General features: G+C 36.2%; 1 protein-coding gene across 1 annotated transcript in view; it reads left to right on the top strand.

Annotated features, from left to right (window-relative positions):
- LOC134578526 (mucin-5AC-like) overlaps positions 1-24112 on the top strand; it is a 62815-nt gene extending 38703 nt beyond the window's left edge. Inside the window, exons 32-41 of the mRNA XM_063437509.1 lie at positions 645-13145; positions 17345-17575; positions 18345-18443; positions 18779-18819; positions 19626-19754; positions 20985-21083; positions 21313-21441; positions 21582-21636; positions 22567-22702; positions 23452-24112. Of these exons, the coding sequence (XP_063293579.1) occupies positions 645-13145; positions 17345-17575; positions 18345-18443; positions 18779-18819; positions 19626-19754; positions 20985-21083; positions 21313-21441; positions 21582-21636; positions 22567-22702; positions 23452-23776 (13745 nt within the window). The 3' untranslated portion in view covers positions 23777-24112. The remainder of the gene's footprint in view (positions 1-644; positions 13146-17344; positions 17576-18344; positions 18444-18778; positions 18820-19625; positions 19755-20984; positions 21084-21312; positions 21442-21581; positions 21637-22566; positions 22703-23451) is intronic.
- Positions 24113-27249: the final 3137 nt, after the last annotated feature.

Raw genomic sequence — 27249 nt, 5'->3', positions numbered from 1 at the left:
GAACACAACAAGCGCTAAAGGGAACTGTAACAGAAACCACGATAGGGCAAGGACTTAAGGGAAAAAGGTGAGTATAAGTACCTTCTAAATTAATGTGATTGGCTCCTGTCATATCCACACCCCCAAAAGGTAAGTGTATGGGGAGTGTGGCATGACAGGGGCCAATGGGAGCCTTTTGCCAATTTAGGCTCCCACTGTTTCTTTAAGAGCGCGCCCGAGACCCGCTTCTCGCGGTCACTGCCCGCCTTCCTGTTGCAGCCGTCGGATGAGCCGCGCGCGGCTCGTGCAGCAGCAGGACAGCGCGCGGCTCGAAGAGAGGACCGCGGCCGGCTCCTGGATAAGGTAAGTAACGCTACACAGGGCCAATAAAAAAATGCAAAATTGTATAAAAATAAAAACTTTTTTTAAAAAAACAAATTAAAATGATTCCAGTGAAATGAATTTTGTTAAAGTCAAATTTTGCCCATCCATCCATACACCCATCCATCATTCGATCCATCTTTTTTACATTTGTATCACTTTCCACTAAACTCTAGATTCTGATAAATCCATGATTTTTTTGTTTGCCTTGCATTACATCAATACATTATGACATATATTAGCATAGATAATGTTTTAATTTTTTAATTTTTCTCTTTTTCCAGTGTGTTCTGTGGATGTTTCTACAGTTTCATGCAATTGGACAGACTGGTATGATGTGACCTATCCAAAGTATGGAAACGACAAAGGAGATTTTGAAACTTTTGAAAATATTAGAAAATTTGGATATAATATATGTGATGCTCCACAAAATATAGAATGCAGAGCAAAGGAATTTCCCGATGAAAAACTAGAAGATTTAAATCAAGATCTAATATGCAACAAGGATGTTGGACTTCTGTGTCTCAATAGCAAGAATTTCCCACTGTGCTACAATTATGAAATAAGGGTTCAATGCTGTGTTGCAAACAATAAATGTCACACAACAGAAACAGAAACTACAGAAAGTATACCAACAGTATCAACAAAAGTGACATCTCCACCATCAACCTATTCTTCTGTTCCAACTTCAGCTTATTCTTCAACTACCTCAACAAAAACAACACCAGTAATATCTACCTCTACCCCATCATTTACCATTTCATCAACTAAAGTAACATTATCATCATCTACACCATCAACAACTTCTACATCATCACCATCTACACCTTCAACCCCTCAGTCTGTTTCAACTTCAACTTCTTATTCAACATCATCATCAACATCATCACTGACAACCTCTAAACCCACATCCACAAAAACAGTGGTCATATCCTCTACACCATCTTCCTCCTCAACAACTTCAACTTCTACTCTTGTTACTACTTCAACAACATGCCCATATACAATGAACTGTCGTTACACAAACTGGATTGATGAAAACAAACCTACAAAAGGCAGATCAGGTGGAGAATATGAAAATCTGCTAACATTAAAATCCAGAGGAGAGCAAGTTTGTTCAGAAAGTGAAATGATGAACTCCATCCAGTGTGATGCAGTAGAGACTTCAGGATCGAGTGGTGAAAGGGCACATTCAAGTGGTGAAAAGGCACATTCAAGCAGTGAGAGAGCACGCTCAAGCAGTGAAGAAGCAAAAGAAGTATACAGTTGTGACCTTCAAAATGGCCTGGTGTGTCTCAATTCAAAACAGAAGGGTTTCTTAAATAATCAGTGTTCAAATTACAGGATCAGGATTTTATGTTGTGCCAAATATTGTGGACCAGCAACAACACCACCCCCAACCAAGTCGACTTACGTAGTATCATCGACAACTTCTACATCAACTAAAGTAACATCTTCATCATCCACACCATCAACAACTTCTACATCAACTAAAGTAACATCCTCATATACACCATCAACTACTTCTACATCAACTAAAGTAACATCATCATCATCTACACCATCAACCCCTCACTCTGTTTCAACATCAACTCCTTCTTCAACTACTTCTTCAACAACAACTTCAACACTAACAACTCCAATCGTTTCATCATCATCATCATCATCATCAATATCATCACTAACAACCTCTAAACCCACTTCCACAACAACAGTGGTCACATCCTCTACACCATCTTCCTCCTCAACAACTTCAACTTCTACTCTTGTTACTACTTCAACAACATGCCCATATACAATGAACTGTCGTTACACAAACTGGATTGATGAAAACAAACCTACAAAAGGCAGATCAGGTGGAGAATATGAAAATCTGCTAACATTAAAATCTAGAGGAAATCAAATTTGTTCAGAAAGTGAAATGATGAACTCCATCCAATGTGATGCAGTAGAGATTTCAGGAACAAGTGGTGAAAGGGCACGTTCAAGCGATGAAAGGTCACGTTCAAGCAATGAAAGGCAACGCTCAAGCAGTGAGAGGGCACACTCAAGCAGTGAAGAAGCAAAACAAGTATACAGTTGTGACCTTCAAAATGGCCTGGTTTGTCTCAATTCAAAACAGAAGGGTTTCTTAAATAATCAGTGTTCAAATTACAGGATCAGGATTTTATGTTGTGCCAAATATTGTGGACCAGCAACAACACCACCCCCAACCAAGTCGACTTACGTAGTATCATCGACAACTTCTACATCAACTAAAGTAACATCTTCATCATCCACACCATCAACAACTTCTACATCAACTAAAGTAACATCCTCATATACACCATCAACTACTTCTACATCAACTAAAGTAACATCATCATCATCTACACCATCAACCCCTCACTCTGTTTCAACATCAACTCCTTCTTCAACTCCTTCTTCAACAACAACTTCAACACTAACAACTCCAATCGTTTCATCATCATCATCATCATCAATATCATCACTAACAACCTCTAAACCCACTTCCACAACAACAGTGGTCACATCCTCTACACCATCTTCCTCCTCAACAACTTCAACTTCTACTCTTGTTACTACTTCAACAACATGCCCATATACAATGAACTGTCGTTACACAAACTGGATTGATGAAAACAAACCTACAAAAGGCAGATCAGGTGGAGAATATGAAAATCTGCTAACATTAAAATCTAGAGGAAATCAAATTTGTTCAGAAAGTGAAATGATGAACTCCATCCAATGTGATGCAGTAGAGATTTCAGGAACAAGTGGTGAAAGGGCACGTTCAAGCGATGAAAGGTCACGTTCAAGCAATGAAAGGCAACGCTCAAGCAGTGAGAGGGCACACTCAAGCAGTGAAGAAGCAAAACAAGTATACAGTTGTGACCTTCAAAATGGCCTGGTTTGTCTCAATTCAAAACAGAAGGGTTTCTTAAATAATCAGTGTTCAAATTACAGGATCAGGATTTTATGTTGTGCCAAATATTGTGGACCAGCAACAACACCACCCCCAACCAAGTCGACTTACGTAGTATCATCGACAACTTCTACATCAACTAAAGTAACATCTTCATCATCCACACCATCAACAACTTCTACATCAACTAAAGTAACATCCTCATATACACCATCAACTACTTCTACATCAACTAAAGTAACATCATCATCATCTACACCATCAACCCCTCACTCTGTTTCAACCTCAACTCCTTCTTCAACTCCTTCTTCAACAACAACTTCAACACTAACAACTCCAATCGTTTCATCATCATCATTAACATCATCACTAACAACCTCTAAACCCACTTCCACAACAACAGTGGTCACATCCTCTACACCATCTTCCTCCTCAACAACGTCAACTTCTACTCTTGTTACTACTTCAACAACATGTCCATATACAATGAACTGTCGTTACACAAACTGGATTGATGAAAACAAACCTACAAAAGGCAGATCAGGTGGAGAATATGAAAATCTGCTAACATTAAAATCTAGAGGAAATCAAATTTGTTCAGAAAGTGAAATGATGAACTCCATCCAATGTGATGCAGTAGAGATTTCAGGAACAAGTGGTGAAAGGGCACGTTCAAGCGATGAAAGGTCACGTTCAAGCAATGAAAGGCAACGCTCAAGCAGTGAGAGGGCACACTCAAGCAGTGAAGAAGCAAAACAAGTATACAGTTGTGACCTTCAAAATGGCCTGGTTTGTCTCAATTCAAAACAGAAGGGTTTCTTAAATAATCAGTGTTCAAATTACAGGATCAGGATTTTATGTTGTGCCAAATATTGTGGACCAGCAACAACACCACCCCCAACCAAGTCGACTTACGTAGTATCATCGACAACTTCTACATCAACTAAAGTAACATCTTCATCATCCACACCATCAACAACTTCTACATCAACTAAAGTAACATCCTCATATACACCATCAACTACTTCTACATCAACTAAAGTAACATCATCATCATCTACACCATCAACCCCTCACTCTGTTTCAACCTCAACTCCTTCTTCAACTCCTTCTTCAACAACAACTTCAACACTAACAACTCCAATCGTTTCATCATCATCATCATCATCATCAATATCATCACTAACAACCTCTAAACCCACTTCCACAACAACAGTGGTCACATCCTCTACACCATCTTCCTCCTCAACAACTTCAACTTCTACTCTTGTTACTACTTCAACAACATGCCCATATACAATGAACTGTCGTTACACAAACTGGATTGATGAAAACAAACCTACAAAAGGCAGATCAGGTGGAGAATATGAAAATCTGCTAACATTAAAATCTAGAGGAAATCAAATTTGTTCAGAAAGTGAAATGATGAACTCCATCCAATGTGATGCAGTAGAGATTTCAGGAACAAGTGGTGAAAGGGCACGTTCAAGCGATGAAAGGTCACGTTCAAGCAATGAAAGGCAACGCTCAAGCAGTGAGAGGGCACACTCAAGCAGTGAAGAAGCAAAACAAGTATACAGTTGTGACCTTCAAAATGGCCTGGTTTGTCTCAATTCAAAACAGAAGGGTTTCTTAAATAATCAGTGTTCAAATTACAGGATCAGGATTTTATGTTGTGCCAAATATTGTGGACCAGCAACAACACCACCCCCAACCAAGTCGACTTACGTAGTATCATCGACAACTTCTACATCAACTAAAGTAACATCTTCATCATCCACACCATCAACAACTTCTACATCAACTAAAGTAACATCCTCATATACACCATCAACTACTTCTACATCAACTAAAGTAACATCATCATCATCTACACCATCAACCCCTCACTCTGTTTCAACATCAACTCCTTCTTCAACTCCTTCTTCAACAACAACTTCAACACTAACAACTCCAATCGTTTCATCATCATCATCATCATCAATATCATCACTAACAACCTCTAAACCCACTTCCACAACAACAGTGGTCACATCCTCTACACCATCTTCCTCCTCAACAACTTCAACTTCTACTCTTGTTACTACTTCAACAACATGCCCATATACAATGAACTGTCGTTACACAAACTGGATTGATGAAAACAAACCTACAAAAGGCAGATCAGGTGGAGAATATGAAAATCTGCTAACATTAAAATCTAGAGGAAATCAAATTTGTTCAGAAAGTGAAATGATGAACTCCATCCAATGTGATGCAGTAGAGATTTCAGGAACAAGTGGTGAAAGGGCACGTTCAAGCGATGAAAGGTCACGTTCAAGCAATGAAAGGCAACGCTCAAGCAGTGAGAGGGCACACTCAAGCAGTGAAGAAGCAAAACAAGTATACAGTTGTGACCTTCAAAATGGCCTGGTTTGTCTCAATTCAAAACAGAAGGGTTTCTTAAATAATCAGTGTTCAAATTACAGGATCAGGATTTTATGTTGTGCCAAATATTGTGGACCAGCAACAACACCACCCCCAACCAAGTCGACTTACGTAGTATCATCGACAACTTCTACATCAACTAAAGTAACATCTTCATCATCCACACCATCAACAACTTCTACATCAACTAAAGTAACATCCTCATATACACCATCAACTACTTCTACATCAACTAAAGTAACATCATCATCATCTACACCATCAACCCCTCACTCTGTTTCAACCTCAACTCCTTCTTCAACTCCTTCTTCAACAACAACTTCAACACTAACAACTCCAATCGTTTCATCATCATCATTAACATCATCACTAACAACCTCTAAACCCACTTCCACAACAACAGTGGTCACATCCTCTACACCATCTTCCTCCTCAACAACGTCAACTTCTACTCTTGTTACTACTTCAACAACATGTCCATATACAATGAACTGTCGTTACACAAACTGGATTGATGAAAACAAACCTACAAAAGGCAGATCAGGTGGAGAATATGAAAATCTGCTAACATTAAAATCTAGAGGAAATCAAATTTGTTCAGAAAGTGAAATGATGAACTCCATCCAATGTGATGCAGTAGAGATTTCAGGAACAAGTGGTGAAAGGGCACGTTCAAGCGATGAAAGGTCACGTTCAAGCAATGAAAGGCAACGCTCAAGCAGTGAGAGGGCACACTCAAGCAGTGAAGAAGCAAAACAAGTATACAGTTGTGACCTTCAAAATGGCCTGGTTTGTCTCAATTCAAAACAGAAGGGTTTCTTAAATAATCAGTGTTCAAATTACAGGATCAGGATTTTATGTTGTGCCAAATATTGTGGACCAGCAACAACACCACCCCCAACCAAGTCGACTTACGTAGTATCATCGACAACTTCTACATCAACTAAAGTAACATCTTCATCATCCACACCATCAACAACTTCTACATCAACTAAAGTAACATCCTCATATACACCATCAACTACTTCTACATCAACTAAAGTAACATCATCATCATCTACACCATCAACCCCTCACTCTGTTTCAACATCAACTCCTTCTTCAACAACAACTTCAACACTAACAACTCCAATCGTTTCATCATCATCATCATCATCAATATCATCACTAACAACCTCTAAACCCACTTCCACAACAACAGTGGTCACATCCTCTACACCATCTTCCTCCTCAACAACTTCAACTTCTACTCTTGTTACTACTTCAACAACATGCCCATATACAATGAACTGTCGTTACACAAACTGGATTGATGAAAACAAACCTACAAAAGGCAGATCAGGTGGAGAATATGAAAATCTGCTAACATTAAAATCTAGAGGAAATCAAATTTGTTCAGAAAGTGAAATGATGAACTCCATCCAATGTGATGCAGTAGAGATTTCAGGAACAAGTGGTGAAAGGGCACGTTCAAGCGATGAAAGGTCACGTTCAAGCAATGAAAGGCAACGCTCAAGCAGTGAGAGGGCACACTCAAGCAGTGAAGAAGCAAAACAAGTATACAGTTGTGACCTTCAAAATGGCCTGGTTTGTCTCAATTCAAAACAGAAGGGTTTCTTAAATAATCAGTGTTCAAATTACAGGATCAGGATTTTATGTTGTGCCAAATATTGTGGACCAGCAACAACACCACCCCCAACCAAGTCGACTTACGTAGTATCATCGACAACTTCTACATCAACTAAAGTAACATCTTCATCATCCACACCATCAACAACTTCTACATCAACTAAAGTAACATCCTCATATACACCATCAACTACTTCTACATCAACTAAAGTAACATCATCATCATCTACACCATCAACCCCTCACTCTGTTTCAACCTCAACTCCTTCTTCAACTCCTTCTTCAACAACAACTTCAACACTAACAACTCCAATCGTTTCATCATCATCATTAACATCATCACTAACAACCTCTAAACCCACTTCCACAACAACAGTGGTCACATCCTCTACACCATCTTCCTCCTCAACAACGTCAACTTCTACTCTTGTTACTACTTCAACAACATGCCCATATACAATGAACTGTCGTTACACAAACTGGATTGATGAAAACAAACCTACAAAAGGCAGATCAGGTGGAGAATATGAAAATCTGCTAACATTAAAATCTAGAGGAAATCAAATTTGTTCAGAAAGTGAAATGATGAACTCCATCCAATGTGATGCAGTAGAGATTTCAGGAACAAGTGGTGAAAGGGCACGTTCAAGCGATGAAAGGTCACGTTCAAGCAATGAAAGGCAACGCTCAAGCAGTGAGAGGGCACACTCAAGCAGTGAAGAAGCAAAACAAGTATACAGTTGTGACCTTCAAAATGGCCTGGTTTGTCTCAATTCAAAACAGAAGGGTTTCTTAAATAATCAGTGTTCAAATTACAGGATCAGGATTTTATGTTGTGCCAAATATTGTGGACCAGCAACAACACCACCCCCAACCAAGTCGACTTACGTAGTATCATCGACAACTTCTACATCAACTAAAGTAACATCTTCATCATCCACACCATCAACAACTTCTACATCAACTAAAGTAACATCCTCATATACACCATCAACTACTTCTACATCAACTAAAGTAACATCATCATCATCTACACCATCAACCCCTCACTCTGTTTCAACATCAACTCCTTCTTCAACAACAACTTCAACACTAACAACTCCAATCGTTTCATCATCATCATCATCATCAATATCATCACTAACAACCTCTAAACCCACTTCCACAACAACAGTGGTCACATCCTCTACACCATCTTCCTCCTCAACAACTTCAACTTCTACTCTTGTTACTACTTCAACAACATGCCCATATACAATGAACTGTCGTTACACAAACTGGATTGATGAAAACAAACCTACAAAAGGCAGATCAGGTGGAGAATATGAAAATCTGCTAACATTAAAATCTAGAGGAAATCAAATTTGTTCAGAAAGTGAAATGATGAACTCCATCCAATGTGATGCAGTAGAGATTTCAGGAACAAGTGGTGAAAAGGCACGTTCAAGCGATGAAAGGTCACGTTCAAGCAATGAAAGGCAACGCTCAAGCAGTGAGAGGGCACACTCAAGCAGTGAAGAAGCAAAACAAGTATACAGTTGTGACCTTCAAAATGGCCTGGTTTGTCTCAATTCAAAACAGAAGGGTTTCTTAAATAATCAGTGTTCAAATTACAGGATCAGGATTTTATGTTGTGCCAAATATTGTGGACCAGCAACAACACCACCCCCAACCAAGTCGACTTACGTAGTATCATCGACAACTTCTACATCAACTAAAGTAACATCTTCATCATCCACACCATCAACAACTTCTACATCAACTAAAGTAACATCCTCATATACACCATCAACTACTTCTACATCAACTAAAGTAACATCATCATCATCTACACCATCAACCCCTCACTCTGTTTCAACATCAACTCCTTCTTCAACTCCTTCTTCAACAACAACTTCAACACTAACAACTCCAATCGTTTCATCATCATCATCATCATCAATATCATCACTAACAACCTCTAAACCCACTTCCACAACAACAGTGGTCACATCCTCTACACCATCTTCCTCCTCAACAACTTCAACTTCTACTCTTGTTACTACTTCAACAACATGCCCATATACAATGAACTGTCGTTACACAAACTGGATTGATGAAAACAAACCTACAAAAGGCAGATCAGGTGGAGAATATGAAAATCTGCTAACATTAAAATCTAGAGGAAATCAAATTTGTTCAGAAAGGGAAATGATGAACTCCATCCAATGTGATGCAGTAGAGATTTCAGGAACAAGTGGTGAAAGGGCACGTTCAAGCGATGAAAGGTCACGTTCAAGCAATGAAAGGCAACGCTCAAGCAGTGAGAGGGCACACTCAAGCAGTGAAGAAGCAAAACAAGTATACAGTTGTGACCTTCAAAATGGCCTGGTTTGTCTCAATTCAAAACAGAAGGGTTTCTTAAATAATCAGTGTTCAAATTACAGGATCAGGATTTTATGTTGTGCCAAATATTGTGGACCAGCAACAACACCACCCCCAACCAAGTCGACTTACGTAGTATCATCGACAACTTCTACATCAACTAAAGTAACATCTTCATCATCCACACCATCAACAACTTCTACATCAACTAAAGTAACATCCTCATATACACCATCAACTACTTCTACATCAACTAAAGTAACATCATCATCATCTACACCATCAACCCCTCACTCTGTTTCAACATCAACTCCTTCTTCAACTCCTTCTTCAACAACAACTTCAACACTAACAACTCCAATCGTTTCATCATCATCATTAACATCATCACTAACAACCTCTAAACCCACTTCCACAACAACAGTGGTCACATCCTCTACACCATCTTCCTCCTCAACAACGTCAACTTCTACTCTTGTTACTACTTCAACAACATGTCCATATACAATGAACTGTCGTTACACAAACTGGATTGATGAAAACAAACCTACAAAAGGCAGATCAGGTGGAGAATATGAAAATCTGCTAACATTAAAATCTAGAGGAAATCAAATTTGTTCAGAAAGTGAAATGATGAACTCCATCCAATGTGATGCAGTAGAGATTTCAGGAACAAGTGGTGAAAGGGCACGTTCAAGCGATGAAAGGTCACGTTCAAGCAATGAAAGGCAACGCTCAAGCAGTGAGAGGGCACACTCAAGCAGTGAAGAAGCAAAACAAGTATACAGTTGTGACCTTCAAAATGGCCTAGTTTGTCTCAATTCAAAACAGAAGGGTTTCTTAAATAATCAGTGTTCAAATTACAGGATCAGGATTTTATGTTGTGCCAAATATTGTGGACCAGCAACAACACCACCCCCAACCAAGTCGACTTACGTAGTATCATCGACAACTTCTACATCAACTAAAGTAACATCTTCATCATCCACACCATCAACTACTTCTACATCAACTAAAGTATCATCATCATCATCTACACCATCAACCCCTCACTCTGTTTCAACATCAACTCCTTATTCAACTCCTTCTTCAACAACAACTTCAACAATAACAACTCCAATCATTTCAACATCATCATCAACATCTTCACTAACAACCTCTAAACCCACTTCCACGACAACAGTGGTCACATCCTCTACACCATCTTCCTCTTCAACAACTTCAACATCTACTCTTGTTACTACTCTTGCTACATCATCATCATATACACCATCGACTACTTCTACATCAACTGAAGTAACATCATCATTATCTACACCATCAACCCCTCACTCTGTTTCAACCTCAACTCCTTCTTCAACTCCTTCTTCAACAACAACTTCAACACTAACAACTCCATTCGTTTCATCATCATCATTAACATCATCACTAACAACCTCTAAACCCACTTCCACAACAACAGTGGTCACATCCTCTACACCATCTTCCTCCTCAACAACGTCAACTTCTACTCTTGTTACTACTTCAACAACATGTCCATATACAATGAACTGTCGTTACACAAACTGGATTGATGAAAACAAACCTACAAAAGGCAGATCAGGTGGAGAATATGAAAATCTGCTAACATTAAAATCTAGAGGAAATCAAATTTGTTCAGAAAGTGAAATGATGAACTCCATCCAATGTGATGCAGTAGAGATTTCAGGAACAAGTGGTGAAAGGGCACGTTCAAGCGATGAAAGGTCACGTTCAAGCAATGAAAGGCAACGCTCAAGCAGTGAGAGGGCACACTCAAGCAGTGAAGAAGCAAAACAAGTATACAGTTGTGACCTTCAAAATGGCCTAGTTTGTCTCAATTCAAAACAGAAGGGTTTCTTAAATAATCAGTGTTCAAATTACAGGATCAGGATTTTATGTTGTGCCAAATATTGTGGACCAGCAACAACACCACCCCCAACCAAGTCGACTTACGTAGTATCATCGACAACTTCTACATCAACTAAAGTAACATCTTCATCATCCACACCATCAACTACTTCTACATCAACTAAAGTAACATCATCATCATCTACACCATCAACCCCTCACTCTGTTTCAACATCAACTCCTTCTTCAACTCCTTCTTCAACAACAACTTCAACACTAACAACTCCAATCGTTTCATCATCATCATTAACATCATCACTAACAACCTCTAAACCCACTTCCACGACAACAGTGGTCACATCCTCTACACCATCTTCCTCTTCAACAACTTCAACATCTACTCTTGTTACTACTCTTGCTACATCATCATCATATACACCATCGACTACTTCTACATCAACTGAAGTAACATCATCATTATCTACACCATCAACCCCTCACTCTGTTTCAACCTCAACTCCTTCTTCAACTCCTTCTTCAACAACAACTTCAACACTAACAACTCCAATCGTTTCATCATCATCATTAACATCATCACTAACAACCTCTAAACCCACTTCCACAACAACAGTGGTCACATCCTCTACACCATCTTCCTCCTCAACAACTTCAACTTCTACTCTTGTTACTACTTCAACAACATGCCCATATACAATGAACTGTCGTTACACAAACTGGATTGATGAAAACAAACCTACAAAAGGCAGATCAGGTGGAGAATATGAAAATCTGCTAACATTAAAATCTAGAGGAAATCAAATTTGTTCAGAAAGTGAAATGATGAACTCCATCCAATGTGATGCAGTAGAGATTTCAGGAACAAGTGGTGAAAGGGCACGTTCAAGCGATGAAAGGTCACGTTCAAGCAATGAAAGGCAACGCTCAAGCAGTGAGAGGGCACACTCAAGCAGTGAAGAAGCAAAACAAGTATACAGTTGTGACCTTCAAAATGGCCTGGTTTGTCTCAATTCAAAACAGAAGGGTTTCTTAAATAATCAGTGTTCAAATTACAGGATCAGGATTGAATGCTGTACCAAATTTTGTGGACCACCAACGACACCACCACCAACCAAGTCTACTTACATAATATCATCAACAACTTCTACATCAACTGTCTCAACCAAAGTGACATTATCCTCTACACCATCAACTAAATACTCTGTTTCAACCTCACCACCTTATTCAACAACTACTTCAACAAAAACAACTACCTCTGTTTCAACATCATCATTAAGTACTGCAATGTCATCATCATTTGTAACCATTACTTCCACTTCTGGAACAACTTCATCTCCTGTATCTACATCGCTATTTTCTACTTCTTCTACATCGTCTACTTCAAATTCAACTCCATTGTCAACAACTGTATCACAACCATTTAGTTCATCTAAACTAACCACATTGCCAGTTTCATCTGAAACTACACCACCAACATTGAGTACTATATATTCAACCGTCAGCACGTCAACTTCTTGTTTCTGCCAAGTCAATCAGTCTTTATTTTCACCTGGTAAGTAAATTGCATAAAAGTATTTCTTTTTCTTGGATTAATATCTGTCAAGTATGTACATTTAGTACTCCTGCAAATATTAGATTACTTCTCTTACATTTAATCTGTAGATTTTGTTCATGAATTGTTTTTGGTGACCATGGCAACTATTTGGTATTTAAAGGAACACATGTTACTTTAGGCAACTGTCTCATTCAAAAACTTTAATTTTGAATGATATAGTTGACTCACTCTGCAGTCTGAAAAAACAGGTATATACGATTTTTTTCATATTTACCTTCTTCTTTCTTATGCTTTCCACACCACTCCAGGGGACTAACTGATCCTAACAATCAGTGTCCTGAGGAATGCTGGAAATTTGCATCTTGAGGAATGCTGGAAATTTGCATTGGGCATAGAATCACACATTCACTGACAGATTCACATATGTGCAATTGGAACATTTCTTCAACTTGTAACATCCTAGCAGGTGGGAGAATAGAGGGAGTCTAATACGGGTGGTTAATGTAGAGCATGGTCTCCCTCTTGCTGCAGCACAATGATGCACTGTTTCTGTAATGAGTTGACTCATCTGAAATTGAGATGGGTGGGTAAGAGGAAGGGTGGGGGACTGGAGAAACTTCCCTAGTTGAGAGGCATGCCCAACAATGCATTCTGGCCAAGTTTATAGTAAGTTTATGAGCTTTTATTACATACTTGCCTATTTTTTTTTTTTACTTTATAATGATTTCTACATTTGTTTAAAAATGTTTGCTTGCTGGTTTAAAAAAATGAATTATCAAGATATGCATGTTCCTTTAAACAGCAACATATATCCAAAACAAATATTTACTGGTACTTATTTTAACCCCTTAACAACCAGTGACGGTTCAGGACCATCATTGGAAAAATCCCCTTGAGGACCGATAACGGTCCTGAACCGTCATAATGGTATTTTTTACTAACCTGATCACCGTCGTTCCCCCGGCGGCAATCGGTGTAGCTCCTGGTGTGGGGAGACTGCCTGACAGCCCAGGCAGGCTTCCCTCAGCGAATTAGGACCCAGCGGCCATGTGATCGCTCAACAGAGCGGTCACATGGCCGCAATAGGTGTCCAAGTATCTGCCTGCAGGGGGACTTCCTGTGCTGACAGGTAGTCTCCCTGCATGTGTAAAGTTTAAAAAAAAATAGTTAATTAATACAAATATAATTTATAAATGTATATATATATATATATATATATATATATATATATATATATATGATATATAGACATATATTATACTTACATAATATATGTCTATATGTCTTATATATAATGTCATACTAAGTGTATTTTTATATTAATATATACATTATTAATATAAAAATATACTTATAAATAAATTACACACGTGTATATATAATATATATATATAATAACTATAAAATACTATAAACTATAAAATGCAAATAATAAGTAAATTAAATAAATAAAAAAGTAAAAATAGTTTAATACATTTTAAAATTATATATATATGACATTTTATTCTAAGTGTATTTTGATATTAATATATATATATATATTAAAATACACTTAGAATGAAATTATATATATATCTATGTATATATAAATAAATCACAATAATGTGAAATATATATCCATATACAAAATTACATAAATAATTTCATAAATATACATATAGACTTCAAATATATGAATATGTATATATATTTAACTTCTATGTGTGTATTTATGTAATATTTTTACATAATTAAGTAATTTTATTGATTTCAATTTGAGGGACCTGCCTGACAACCTAGGCCGAAAGTCCAGAGAATTTAATTTGCTAGCACTATATTTAACCCTGTAACTTTCTATGACACCCTAAAACCTGTTCATGGCGGGTACTGTTTTACTACACAAATATTAGTGTTTCAAAACAGTTAAACATATCACAGTGATGATATTTTCAGTGAAAGCGAGTTTTTTTGCATATTTCACACACAAACAGCACTTTCACTGATGATATCATTGATGTAATACATTTTACTGTTTTGAAACACTAATATTTGTGTTCAGCAAAGTCTTCCGAGTATAACAGTACCCCCGATGTACAGGTTTTCTAGTGTTTTTGAAAGTTACAGGGTCAAATGTAAGTGTCAAATTTTTTTACATTGAGAAATGCCAGGTTGGTTATGTTGCCTATGTTGCCGTTGACAGCGTATTTTGAATAGCACTTTTTTTCATTAGCTTTTGTAGATAAGTAAAAGATTTTTTCAAGAAAAATTCAATTTTTCACCATATTTTATAATTTTTATTAAAGTAAATTATATGACATGATACAAATAATGGTATGTAGAGAAAGCCCTTTTTGTCCTGAAAAAACCAATATATAACTTGTATGGGAACAGTAAATGAGAGAGAGGAACATTACAGCTAAACACAAACACCACAAAAGTGTTGAAACAGCCCTGGTCCTTAACGTACAACATGGCCAAAACAGTCTGGTCTCTTCAATCTCTTACAATTACTCTAAATTTAATTTAGCCCTGTTTTTCTTTCATGCCCAATGTCTTTTTATAAAACTGGCTCACCTCCTTTAGCCCCCTCCCACTGGCTTCCCACTTCTCACAATTTCAATCTTTGAAGTACTGAACACTTCAGGTAGTGACCCAATTCTTTTATACCTTAATCCTATATAATTATCTTTATTTTTTGCAAATTCTTCATATAGCTTTTGCAGAAAAAAAAAAAAAAAGTTTGCATCATCTTAAAATGGTAGAATCTGTATGAAAGCTATTTTTGACTGATCTCTGATCCAAACGATTTAATACTGTAAGAAAGCCTTTCTAAGTTAATCAGACAGAAGACACCATTCAAGGTCATGGGCATTTTGTACTTAATTGATATAGAAAGAGTATCAGATAGTTTGGAAAGCTTATTAAATCAAGGCATATGTTTGAAAATCCAATGCATTCAAAAGATATACAAGATACAAAAGTCGTTTGCCTTATGTAGATGGCTCAGATTTTTTGAAAAAAGGCAGAGTTTCCACCAACATTACCCATAAGTCAGAGTTCACCATGGGTAATAGGAGCAAGCCACATTTCACACGATATGGGAAGTGTTATTATTGATAGATTCTCCCACAAAAATTTACTCCACCCTCTATTTCAAGAAACACCACATAACCAAATATAGGGCTCATCTGAAATATTAAAACAGCTGTCTAAAAACGTTATTTCATTGGTTTAACCCTTTGACTGCCAGCGATATGACCAACACATTGCAAAGAAATGTGAGTGGCAGAACCTTGGCCCTGAAAGGTTTTAAACATATAATTATATATGACATGTTAATAAGTTAAACTATTCCTGCTCTGCTACAAAAATTATGCTAAAATATGAAATTATTATAACTGTCAGCACAAAAAAAAAAATCCAATTTAAAAAAGAAGAATGCAGGGCAACACAAAATGGAACTGTACTTGGGAATCTGGGATAGTCTGGCAGAATGGGAGGCTGATAAATGTGGGGAGTTCATTTGCATGTTTTTTTTATTTTTTTTTATAAATTGTTATAAATACATTTTCAATATAAAGCATACAAATTGGATTGCCCATTAAGTATGCTCATGACCACATGCATTCTTTTAAAGCATGTGTACCCCATATGGGATGATTCCATCTTGGCTTTGAGATTTGTTTTCCAGGAAGACATATACTCTGACTCATTTTTATAACTGCATTAAATATTATATACTTATTGCATTTTTTTTTATATCTGTTTTATTTTCAATATAACACCCTACACATTATCGGTTTTGTACTGAGCTCTTTTCACTGGCATAACCTACAATTGCATATCTTAAAATGCTATTGGGAACTTTGTACAGTATTAATTTATTAAAGCTATCTCATTGTTCTAATATTCCGATAGTAATATATTATTCATGATTTTTTTTTTTTTAAATGCTACATATTGAAATAAGAATGGGTTTAATCAATACAGTATACATTTCCTTTAAAACAGTAGAGCAACATTTGTGGTGTCCTTGCTACAAAATATTAAACACATATTGGAACAAAGTAAGACATTTTTTTCTGAATGAACTATGTCTGAGATTCAGTTTGTGACAATAGATCTAGCAAAGACCAAACTTGAAGGTAGTATTATTGACTCATAACTAAATATTTAACGATTTATTTAACCAAATATGTTTGTCTTGATTTCCCAAGGTGACATCATTTACAGAACTGTGGACAACGCTGGGTGTGAATATTATGCAAAATGCAGCAGCCAGTGTCAACCAGAAAGATATGTTGGTGACTGTATATCTACATCTGCACCAACTACTATTTCTGTGCCTACAATAAGTGGTTTTACAACTCCTAATGTTTCAACAAACACTACTTCAGTAATATCAACCACAACAACTTCTTCAACTATTCCTGTAACTAGTGTTCCAGGTGAGCACTACTTTACCGAAAGTGCAATCATGTAGCTTAAAATATTCCCCTTTTACGCAAATATTTCAGAACTAATATGAAATAAGCAGGAGTAGGAATAGGATGCATTCTTTTAAACTCTTCAACCCTGCAATGGATAGAAATGGAAAATTAAAATAGTTTAAATTTACACAAAACTATGTATCTCTGAAAATAAGTCAATACTTAAAACTAATGTTTTATCCCACGTCAGGGTGCTAGCTGTGCATTCTATGTGCCCTATAACTAGATTAATGCCAAAAAGCTACTGTTATTTTTCCAAGAAAAATGTAATAGAAGAGCATGCCAAAATGCTAAAATACAAACGTGCCAAAATACAAACGTTTTGGGACTCCTGTCCCTTTATCAATGCAACAAGGAATAAGGGGTCCCGAAATGTTTGTAGTTTGACATGCTCTTTTAATAAATTTAGATTTCAACAGTGGGCTTGATTAACAAAGCTGCACATTGTACCTTTTCTTTTTCGCATGTTGATTTTTTGTTAATCCAGCCATAGCAATCTATGTACTTATGCTGTGTTAGGTAACAATCTTTTTTTTTTTCTGCTATATTTTAGTGTGCACCCTCCTACATATTCCCATTTAAGATAAATGTAATGTAGTTCCAGATATTTAATGTTTGATTGACTGATTTAGTATTTTTCCCTATTTCACACATGATCTTTCAATGTGCCATAAATATTTTAACAGTGTATTGAAAATCTAATCCCTTTATTTATTTATTTTTATAGAGTGTGGTGAATGTGTATGCCAAATGCCAAAATGTGGAAGTGGCTACAGAGTGGTCTCTTTCCTACCTCCTGGGGCCTGCTGCGTTAACATCACATGTGGTAAGTGCAGTTTTAGCTTGACAGTTTCTTCTTATAATAGACATACTACTAGTTGTAGCTGTTAGAACAAACTTTGTTCAATAGTTAGTATTATCCTCTTCACTGACAAAAGTTAGACCAGTCACTATATACAACAACAAAAAAAACCATCAGGAAGGGCTTTCAAGATACTAAATGTATAATATAATGTAATAATTACAAACTTATAGTGTCATCTGCTATATCTTTCAATTGTTAAAACTATGTATTCTGATTATCTGTCTAGTTATCTTGATTAACAAATGTCTTTCTATTAAAATACTTTATCACTAAAAATATCTTTCTTTTATCTGCAGTACCTGATTCTGTATGTGTTGTTGGAACTGATGTATATCAGGTAAAAAAAAATCTAAAACAATGATTCTTGATTTAATAGAGGACGATCTATAATTACTTTTGAATTTCCAAACCCTGCCTATAAATATATATATTTTTTAATTTGAAATTTTTCTTTAATTTCTTCTCAGTTCTCCCGAAATATGTTTTTCCTTGTTCATATTAATTCTAGCTTTTAGCTACACTATATCAGTATGTAGTGTTTTGTTCGCTAGTCTCTGAATTATAGCGAATTGACATCTCAATGGCAAAATTAAATTTAATAGTCTTCATTTTCCAGTTTGGATCTTGATTCACCAGGGTTTAGTGTTTAAACCCAAAACAGGTAACACTAATATATTAAAAATGTTGGCACAGCAAAAGAAATGCGATGTTACTTGTTTCCTTGGATACATAAGTATAGGCTAACACATAAATAATAGATGTTCAAGTTTTCCTAATTTAACAGTGCATAGTTACCAGTAATGTCTTGGTGAAGCAATTTATTTATGCAAATTACATTTTTAATTGCATTTTCCCTGGAAACTGGAAATTATAATTACTGATAGCTTTCTTTATGTTATTATATTAATTATTGAAAGTTTTACATTTTGAATAGTCTACATGATCTCACAAAGCAGTTATCTAAAACTGTATTGTATGAGCGGTTTTCTGCGTAAGTATTATTTTTTATTACCTGGTAAATTGTTAGTCTGCTTGGGTTGCAATTTCATATATATCAGAAATTTTATCAATTTATCAATTTACTTGAATATAAACAATGGCTAAAATATAGGGCTTTCATAAATTTTTACTTTTTCTTCCTAGCGTGGATCAGTCATCCCACAGCCAAAAGATGCCTGCCAGACATGTTTATGCTCTTCTGAGATGGATATGAATGCTGAATTTTATGCTGTAAAGTGCACCCCTAATGTATGTCAGAAGACCTGCAGCCAGGTGAGTGTTATATTTTAATCTCTCTGCTTAAAGGAACACTCCAAGCATCATAACTACTACAGAGATCTAAGGCATCTTGGGCACCGCTCCCTGGCTCCACTACTTCAAACCGAGAGACAGGATCACACTTGCTGAGAACAATTCGCTGTTGGGCTTAGCTCGGGAGAACTAGTGAAAACTCCTGCTTAGGAGCTTAGTATTGAAAATAGGGAACGGAACAGACCCAAGGGATGAAGTCTAAAAATGTTTGACTACTTACAATGCCAAGGGTGCCAGGTACAGTGTTGTCAGCATAACCATTACAGCATACTGTAGTGGTTATGGTGCTTGGAGTGTTCCTTTTACACTGATGGGCCTCATTTTTTTAACTTTATTATGGAAGATTAGAATGTATTTTAACTCTAAAGGCGATTAGTCACTAAACTTTAGAGTGCTGTAAATTGAAAACCATATTGAAAAATTAAAGAAAAAGATGTGATGATCTAAAGTAGAAGCCATTAAAAAGTCAATAAAAATGTAAAATGCTTTCTACTCCTCCTCATTCATATATATTTTACATTTTTGCCTTTAGCGTTATATATTCACTGTACATCGTTAATACACTGTACACCATGGTACAATATGAGCAGTTTGATGTCAGTATTTGATGTCATTAAATTAATTTCAAATATGGAGTGAGCTATAAGGAACAATTCCTTATATTCGACTAATCCGTGCCTTAGAAGCACCTTGGTAGTAATATCATGCACAGATACTGCAACCAATCCAAACACAGTATGGGAAGAACCTATGGCCTGTAGGAATTACCCCAAACCCACTATTTATTTCCATGCTAAAACTAATCAACACATTCTGCCTATGTAAGACTATCTGCATAGCAGAATCTGGAGTACCAAAATATTGTACAGTCTTAAGCAGTCAGTTGGGTAAAAAAAATGTCATCAAAAATATCTACATGCACTATAAAGAGATTATAACTTTCAAAGCGATAAAATAAGAGTGCTTAATCATCCATTGAAACAAGAATATGTAAAACATTATCTTGAAATTGCCCTTAATAAGAAAAAGACAGGCCACCATTCCTAGATATAAGAGCGGTATCATGCTTGTAATTGGGCTTCAAACGTTGGTTTCATGGTAAACTTTTTTCAATTTTACATATTTCTATTATTCAGACTTTTTTAAATAGCCCTATATGTTCTGATCATTAGTCTCTTATTTTTACTACAGGGTTATCAATATAGAGAAAAGTCTGGACAGTGTTGTGGAGAATGTGTGCCTATCCAATGTACTATGAAGAAAGACAACAATACATCAGTAGACATTAAGGTAACAAATGGCAATACATGTGCAACAAACATAATTTCATAAACTCTGGTAAGGTCTTGGTAACAAAAATGAAAAAACCTTAATGTTGGTGAGTCTGGCTCATTTTAAGATGATAATTTGAGTGTAATCTTAAAATGCAATCCACATTGCAGATAGTCTATGACCTGCCAATGGATCATTTTCAGCAAGTGTAATGAATCCCTGTATTATCTGTGTCTATGTTTTACAGATTGGAGAAACATACAGAACAAATATTAGCGCTTGTAGTTACTATGAATGTGAAGAAGAAAATGGTGTACCTGTTCTCACAAAGGTGAAGAAGGTCTGCCAGACTCTCGACCTCACTAAATGTGACCTGGTATGTTATACATATATATATATATTTTAATGTAAAAGTTTGTGTCATTGTCATTTAATTGTTAATGTCTCATTTGTTGATTTAGCCTTTTTTACAATGTCGCACAAGTTTCTGAAGCTATAATTTCATTTGCTTTTCAGAGCACACTCGCATATGATGAAGAGGGCTGCTGTAGAACATGTAAACCTATAACTGGTAAGTATTTTCTATTGGATGGAAGGTCTTGTCCTAAATTTACTTGAAAAAGGCATTCTACGTGGACTAACCCGTTAAATAACTAAGAATATAGTAAGCCTTAAAAAGTCCGAGTTGTTGTACCTGGGAATCATAAGCAGGTAACAACATTGAGATAACTTAAATTAATAGGTGAGTAAATTCAAAACATGAATGCCCATGACATTACACACTTACACGCATTTGGGATTTGTATACCATGCATTTCAATGCTACTAAGAAGATCAACATTTTAGAGGAACATTTTCAGAGATAAAAGAGACAATTTCTAATTCAATCACTATTACAATATGCCTGTTGGGTCATCATTCACTTTACTCGGAGCAATTACATAAAAGCAAAGAAATACCTGTATGTGATTGCTCAGTGTGAGTGAAGCTATGAGGTTGGATTTGATATGTATTTATATTCTGATTTATATACTAATGGTATTAGATTGGTTTTTCTTTCTTTTTTGGTGAATAGACATTGGGATGAATTGAGATAAACTGAAAGAGAAAATATAAGTACACCTTGTTTTTAAAGTTCACTTCACCTGTGTGGATATGGGTGATTGCAATTTCTTAAACACATTATTATTTGAACTTGCATATTCTTTGTGCTTTCACCTAATCAGAATCCAGCTGATATTAAAATCATGGTCAGTGACCATAACAAAAACTCAGATACGACTAAATGATGTGCATACTCTTGTATGTTGTAAAGTTCAGATGATCTGTACATTGGTACTAAAAACAAGCATGCTCCATTACTTTCATATATGTTTTTGAATTTACCAAAATTCTTTATTTTACATAAGGCAAACTTAACTACTTATCAGCATTTCTAGACACTGGCTATTATTATTCAATTAAAAAAATTCTAATGAAAACATGCCATGTGTTTTTCCAGTGATTTCTGCAACAGAACAACCCAAGGTAATAGAAGACTGCAGTGTGCGTAAGAATGTAACTGTTCTCAAACAAGATGACTGTGTGGCTCAGGTGGAACTCACATACTGCGGTGGACCCTGCATGGGATCATCCATGTAAGTCAAATAATAACTGGAATTATAGTTTCTTAGCAAGGATCTATAAGGAAAGTATTTAATTTAGATTTAATGTGGATGTATAGTACACCTAGATCTGCCCACTTAAAAATATGGTAAAATATATTTTATATGGCAGTGGAAGAAAATAATTTAAAAAAAAACTTTTCATACAACCATTTTATTTTACTAGTTCAACTACTGCCTATGTAGTTATATTCAATAAAACAGCAAAATTATATAATATATACTTTTGTTAAATCATATATTAAGACTTTATATAATTATGCTTTTATGTTGTAAACCAACATTTTAACTATGTCTGCTCACCTATTTTATAATACAATGCATGTTAAGATATACTGTGTTTTTTTTAGGTATTCTATGACAAAAACACGAGGTAACACAATGCGCAGCTTAGTAGATAAGGCCTACTTGTGGAATCACACTTTTATTTGAAGAGCATACGCCATACGTCAAAATTATTTTAAGGGCATTTGAACACAGAGGAAGGGACGGGGTCCTGAAACGTCTGTTTCATATGAAAAGCTATTCGAATAGAAGTGTGGTTCCACGAGTGGGCCTTATCTACTAATATGCACATTGTGTTAACTCCTGGTTTGTTTGTTACATTTTGCTGCTGATGAACCACAGCCGATTTCTACACTTTTGCTGCACTAGGTGAAATGTATATATATTGTTTTGGCACTGCAGTAACCACACTCCTTTTTCTCTGTTCTTTGCTACAGGTATTCTATCGCCACAAAGTCGATAGACCACAAGTGTACTTGCTGTACACAGCGTGAAGTAGGCCAGAAGACTGTCCAACTACTTTGCGCCAATGGAAGACGTCTCAGTTACACATACACCGATGTGATCAGCTGTGGCTGTGCAGGAGCCACCTGCACACCTGAAGCCGGTCTTTCTGAGAAACAGAAATACTCCAAAGAAAGTCAGAGTCACTCCCAGGAAAGCCAGAGTCACTCCCAGGAAAGCCAGAATCACTCCAGAGAAAGTCAGAGTCAGTCCAAAGGACGACAGAGTGCTCAGATCAGCAATCAATTTAAAAGCTAAAATACTGCATAGTTTGTAAATTGACCATTTTCATTATGAAAGATCAGAATTATTTTTGTTTAAGAAACACCCTCAAACAAATAAAGACTAAAAAATACATAAATTGAACATTCAGGCAATTTCTGGATATTAGCTGTAAAATTTTAACCTTGTCCAAACTATCAACTATATGCTCAAAATGATAGTTCCAATGTCCAGTAAGAAAAGGTTTCAACTTATGTGATTGTTTCAATCTTTCAATGTTTGTAATTATGAATCATCTGGCTTATTTTTTTCTTTCCCTCTTGTCTTTATTGTTTAAATGTAGCTTATAATAAATTTCAAAGCAAAAACAAATTCCAAGTTTGCGTTTTTGTTTAAGATTTAAATAAACAATCTAGATCTTACTATTTAGAAGGACTCACATCAACTTAAAGGTGCAAGCATAATCAGAGGCGTAACTAGAAACCATGGGACCCCGGTGCCAAAATTGCCCTGCCCCCCCATACGTCTACCCCTGCCTCTCCCCCTTATGTCTAACCTCCCTCTTCCATACATTGTCCCCCCACACATGCAGACCCACACATACACACACACATACATACATGCATACACACATACATGCATACAAACACACACACAAACATACACACACACATACATACAGACGCATACATACAAACACAGACAGAGACACACATACATACAAACACATACGTACACAGACAGACACACATACATACATACATACACAAACACATACAGACACACATACATACAAACACACACACACATACAGACACACAGAAAGACACACACAGATACAGACACACACATACAAACACACACACATACATACAAACACACACACACACACACACACACAGACAGACATACACACATGTATACAAAATATTTGAGTCACTTCCCTAGGCTTCAGTGGTAGCTCAGCCTGATGAGAGTCACTGGGCACTGGGCACTTTTTTTGTTTAGCACATTTTATTTTAGTATGATGCTATAATATATTTCTATTCCTATCTATTCTTTTTGCTCCTATGTCTAGCTAGTTTACAAGGGAGAGAGGCTTTTAATTTAAATTGCCAGCTTGTTCTATTAGCTGACTTTTGATTTCTTACTGCCTACCCTCTACTCTAACTAACACCCTGACAGCATATATTCTCTGAAGATTTACTAGAATAAATTATGATATTGGATCCAGATCCATATACTTTTTTGCTTAGTCCCATTAGTCACTATTAAATTATCAATCTTTTTTCATGGTATCCCAAAGGTATATTACAGACTTGTACACTCAATACTCTCTGAGGGGACACCAGTTTATGTAAGAGGATCTGTACTCTAATAGTGATACGGGATATACCTTATAAAGAGAATTGACACAGTATATAACAGGAATTAGATAAATAGGTGATGATTCTTTTTTACTCAAAGCCAGGTTTAATAAAGCTCATTTATACTACACCTACACGTGATACCCTGACCTGTTTTATAACCTCGATATATAGAGCTTATTAGGCAACAATTTATTATTTATTTGGTCACCAGATCCTGCGATATATATCTACCTGTCTATAGCTATCTGGTATTCAATTTTTGTAATGTGACTATACACAGCACTACATGTACTTCCAGGAGATACATGGAGTCTTAAACTCTTTAGGTGTTGTGATTACTTGTAACCTTTTCTGTTTTTGTCAATGAAATTGGGGTTAAGCCCCTAGAGACTCCTGGAGTCTCATCTCGGTACTTAAGATAGGTGGACACTCCTGGAGCTGTCCCCTTGAGTATAGGGTTACTGGTGGTGTCCACTATCTTATATCTGCTTGCTCAACCTATGTGAGGGAATAAGCCAGAGTCAGTTAGAAAATGCCTTTGTGTGATGTGAAGAGCATCTGGGAGAGAGAAGCTAGATAGAAACTTGCCAGAAGAATGTAGATACAAGTTAGTGTCAATAGTGAGGAACAGTTACACTGCTTAAAGGACTGTTGCATCGCAACAGTCCTGGTTTCTGCACCACAGTCCCCATTTTAACGTTTGTTCTGAAACAAAATGCAAATTTCACAAAACACTACTGTGGAAAACTGGGTGTGATTTATTAAGCTTAACACTCAACTGTAGTTAATAATAGATGAAACAATATCTCAAGAAAACAGAAAAAAATACAAATAGTGCAACACTGTGCTGTAAGTAATATGGTGAATTATTTTTTTTTTAAAATTACAAGTCACATAAGCAGAGCCTATGAGGTCTGCTCTGAATACAGGAACTTTTGTACCCTTATGGCAGTACACTACCTATATAGGTACTTTTAGTGGATCCTGAATAATATGAAGAAAGCAGAAACAATATAGTGTAGTACCTTAGGTTAAAGATATGATGTATGCTACTCAATGGTACTGCTCACCTTTAAGAGAGCCTGTTGAACCGGCTAAGGGTATCACAGGTGTTCAGTATCACTTAACACATTTTCTGCTCCCAGGTAGACAATTAAAAAAAATGGCCAACTCAAAATGTATTTAAGAGAAACAAACATAAAAAAGTCACCATAACGCGTTTGGCCATGCTTGTTGGCTTCCTCATTTGGGCACGAAAATATATCTAGATCATCGCAGTCTGAAATATCGATTATATTTTGGAGGTTTATCTCACTAGCTGTTGAACTGTGGATAACTGACAATGGCCAAAATAGCAGAATTGTAATCATTTTGTTTTATTTGGGAAGAAAAGTGGTAATCAAAAATCAAAAAGTGTCTAGTTTAAAAAAAAAAAAAAAAAGGTACAAACACATAAAGCTTAACTTTTATACTCCCTGCTTAAGGGCCCAATTTAATATGTTTGGGTAAGCTTTTCAAATGTTTTAATGTCTTTGGATAAACTTTTAAAATTATTATTATTATTATTACTAGCATTGTATAAAGTGCCAACATATTCCACAGTGCTGTACAATTGGAGGCAGTACAAAAAGGTGGTACAATATACACAGGCCAATACATACGGTAAAGATTGCCCTACCAGTGAGTTGACATCTAGCCAGTAAAACTCTTTAATGCAAAGTATTTAGCAAGACAGCTTTTGAAATAATTGAAAATGTTGAAAAATATCTTGTTTATAATGTTTTGATGCTTTTGCTCAGTTGAGCTCACAATAGACCAAAATGTTGATATTGCATGAATTGTAGTCCTTAAACTTCTAAAGCCAAAGGAAACTAACGTTTCCTACACCGAAATCTAAAAAAAAATAGTTTACAGCAGAATAGTAGGTGTAATACCACCCTCTAGTGTATTTATTGAGGAATACAATTTCAAAAAATCTTAACTTTGTATTGTTCTATATTTACTGAAAGGTGTGCATGAATCACAGAAGTTGTAATTCAAAAACAGATGGAGAGATAGCTTAACCATTTGGGTACTCCAGTGCTAAGGTGTGATATCATAAATTAAAGAGAGACTAAGCACCACAACAATTTAATGCTC

The sequence above is a fragment of the Pelobates fuscus genome, chromosome 12 (assembly GCF_036172605.1).
Source record: "Pelobates fuscus isolate aPelFus1 chromosome 12, aPelFus1.pri, whole genome shotgun sequence".
In the NCBI taxonomy this organism is placed as follows: Eukaryota; Metazoa; Chordata; class Amphibia; order Anura; family Pelobatidae; genus Pelobates; species Pelobates fuscus.
The sequence above is the reverse complement of the archived record's forward strand: the minus strand, read 5'-3'. Positions and strand labels throughout refer to the sequence as shown.